General features: G+C 40.0%; 1 protein-coding gene across 1 annotated transcript; it reads left to right on the top strand.

Moving 5' to 3' along the window:
- Positions 1 to 203: 203 nt before the first annotated feature.
- Positions 204 to 554, top strand: LOC308265702 (small nuclear ribonucleoprotein Sm D2-like; the record flags this gene model as incomplete). Its single annotated transcript, XM_080699523.1, has 1 exon — positions 204 to 554. The coding sequence occupies one exon, from the start codon at positions 204 to 206 to the stop codon at positions 552 to 554; it is 351 nt and encodes a 116-aa protein (XP_080555649.1).
- Between the last annotated feature and the right edge of the window lie 1,658 nt (positions 555 to 2,212).

The following is a 2,212-nucleotide window of genomic DNA, read 5'->3' on the forward strand; positions in this document are numbered from 1 at the left end:
GTTTACTCATCTGTAAAATGGAAAGCAATCAAGCCTTGCTTATTACAAAGGATAATTGCAATGATTAAAGAAGACAGTGCTTTCACGAAGCATTTTATAAATTGGAAAGACTTTTCTGTAGAACACATATCAAAGTTACCAATTCCTCAGAGGCCAAAGCAATGCGGAGGAGACCGGAGTGACTTGAGGACTCAGCCACCATCATGAGCCTCCTCAACAAACCCAAGAGTGAGATGACCCCAGAGGAACTGCAGAAGCGGGAAGAGGAGGAATTTAACACAGGTCCACTCTCTGTGCTCAGGCAGTCGGTCAAAAACAACACTCAGGTGCTCACCAACTGCCGAAACAAGAAACTCCCGGGCCGCGTAAAGGCCTTTGACAGGCACTGCAACATGGTGCTGGAGAATGTGAAGGAGATGTGGACCGAGGTCTCCAAGAGCGGCAAGGGCAAGAAGTCCAAGCCAGTCAACAAGGACCGCTACATCTCCAAGATGTTTCTGCGTGGGGACTCGGTTATCGTGAACCTGTGGAACCCGCTCATCGCTGACAAGTAGGGGCCTCCCCACTGTCAGAGCGCGCTCCCCGCCCTTCGAAGACCGGCCCTTGGAAATGGAATAAAGCCTGTGTTTTTTTCTAAAAAAAGAAGAAAAAAGTCCCAATCCCACTGAGTCTTCTGGGGTAAACTAGTCCTAAATTTTTTTTTTAAATCACATTTCACTCCTGGCCAGACAGAAAACCTCAGTCACTTGCCAGTCTCATTTTTTTTTTTTTTTTTTTTGGTGGTACTGGGGTTTCTGGAAGCCCTTCTACCTGTGGGCCACACTCCCAGACCTAGTTTTTATTTTTGGAAACAGGGTCTCTTAAGCCAGCGCGGCTGGCTTCGAACCTGCGCGATCCTCCTGTCTCTGCCTCCCAAGCGCGGGGATTACAAGCGTGCGCCACCACGCCCGGCTTCAAGTCTCATTCTTAATCTCGTAACTCTCATTTGGGATTTGTTGTTGTTGTTTTAGTTTGTTGCTTTGTTTTGTATATATATATATATAGTGCTTTTCCTATTTCAAGTAAATTTTTCATTGCTTCAAACACAAAAATTAAAAAGTTACCAGAACCCATCTAGGTCTGTGTTAACTCTGAATATCAAATTTGCTGGTTAACTAGCTTCAGAGGGCAATATATGAAGGAAAAAGTTAAAAGCAAATGTGAATAGCTGCTGGATTTCACCTCTATCCAACAATTGCTTGCCACAGTGAGCAATGACTCTAGCTCTTTCTAAAAGTTTCACTCTTGGGAGTTTCCTCCTTTAAATGTGAAAGTTGATGCAAATATATTTGTATCCCCAAAATTCTCTACATGAAAAATAACAGGCATGAGGATTGGATAAAACAAAACATGACTTTTTAGGTAAGCTTAGTAAAGAGATAAGATTTTCTTTTCTATATATTTCAATGTTCTCTGTCAAATGTTGGTATTTATAGAACTAGGTAATGTGATTGTCATTTTGCCCACAGGGGAGAAAAATCTATGCTATTTAAATCCAAAAAATTTCTAACCTTTAAGTTTAAATTATTATTATTTTCATTCTCTCTACTTTCTTTATATTTTGGAATATATAGGTTGTAAGCAAAAAATGTACCATGTACTAATATTGTACAAAAACAAAAATCAGACTATATTTTAAGACAATAGTCAATAAGTCAACTATAACTTAAGAAACAGCTCACATACCAACCAGTATATACCACATTATTAAATAATCCTTGGGATAAGAAGAAAATCACAAGCTGTTTTTTACTCAGCATTAACTAGGCTATATTGAGATGACAAGTGACTACCTAAATTCAGTCTGAAACAGAAAAGGCTTGATTTTTGCTCATCTTGTGCCCATGATGGGCTGGCAAGAATTTCTTTGTAAGTCATCCTCACCCAGGAAGCTGAGAAAAAGGCTACTAATAAATACACGTTCTTAAAATTTTGGCCTTAGCAGGGAATGGTGGCACAACCCTGTAATCCCAGTATTTGGGAAATTGAGGCAGGAAGATGGAAGGTTTGAAGCCAGTCTCAGTAACTTAGACTCTTTTTCAAAATAAACAAAGTTTAAAAGTTGGGGCCATAGCTCAGAGTTAGAACGTCCCTGGGTTCAATACTTGGTATATAAAAAAGAATTTTCTGCACAGAGGTGATGTCAATTCTGTTCACAGTTCACATGGCCAAA

The sequence above is a fragment of the Muscardinus avellanarius genome, assembly GCF_963383645.1.
Source record: "Muscardinus avellanarius genome assembly, chromosome: 7".
In the NCBI taxonomy this organism is placed as follows: Eukaryota; Metazoa; Chordata; class Mammalia; order Rodentia; family Gliridae; genus Muscardinus; species Muscardinus avellanarius.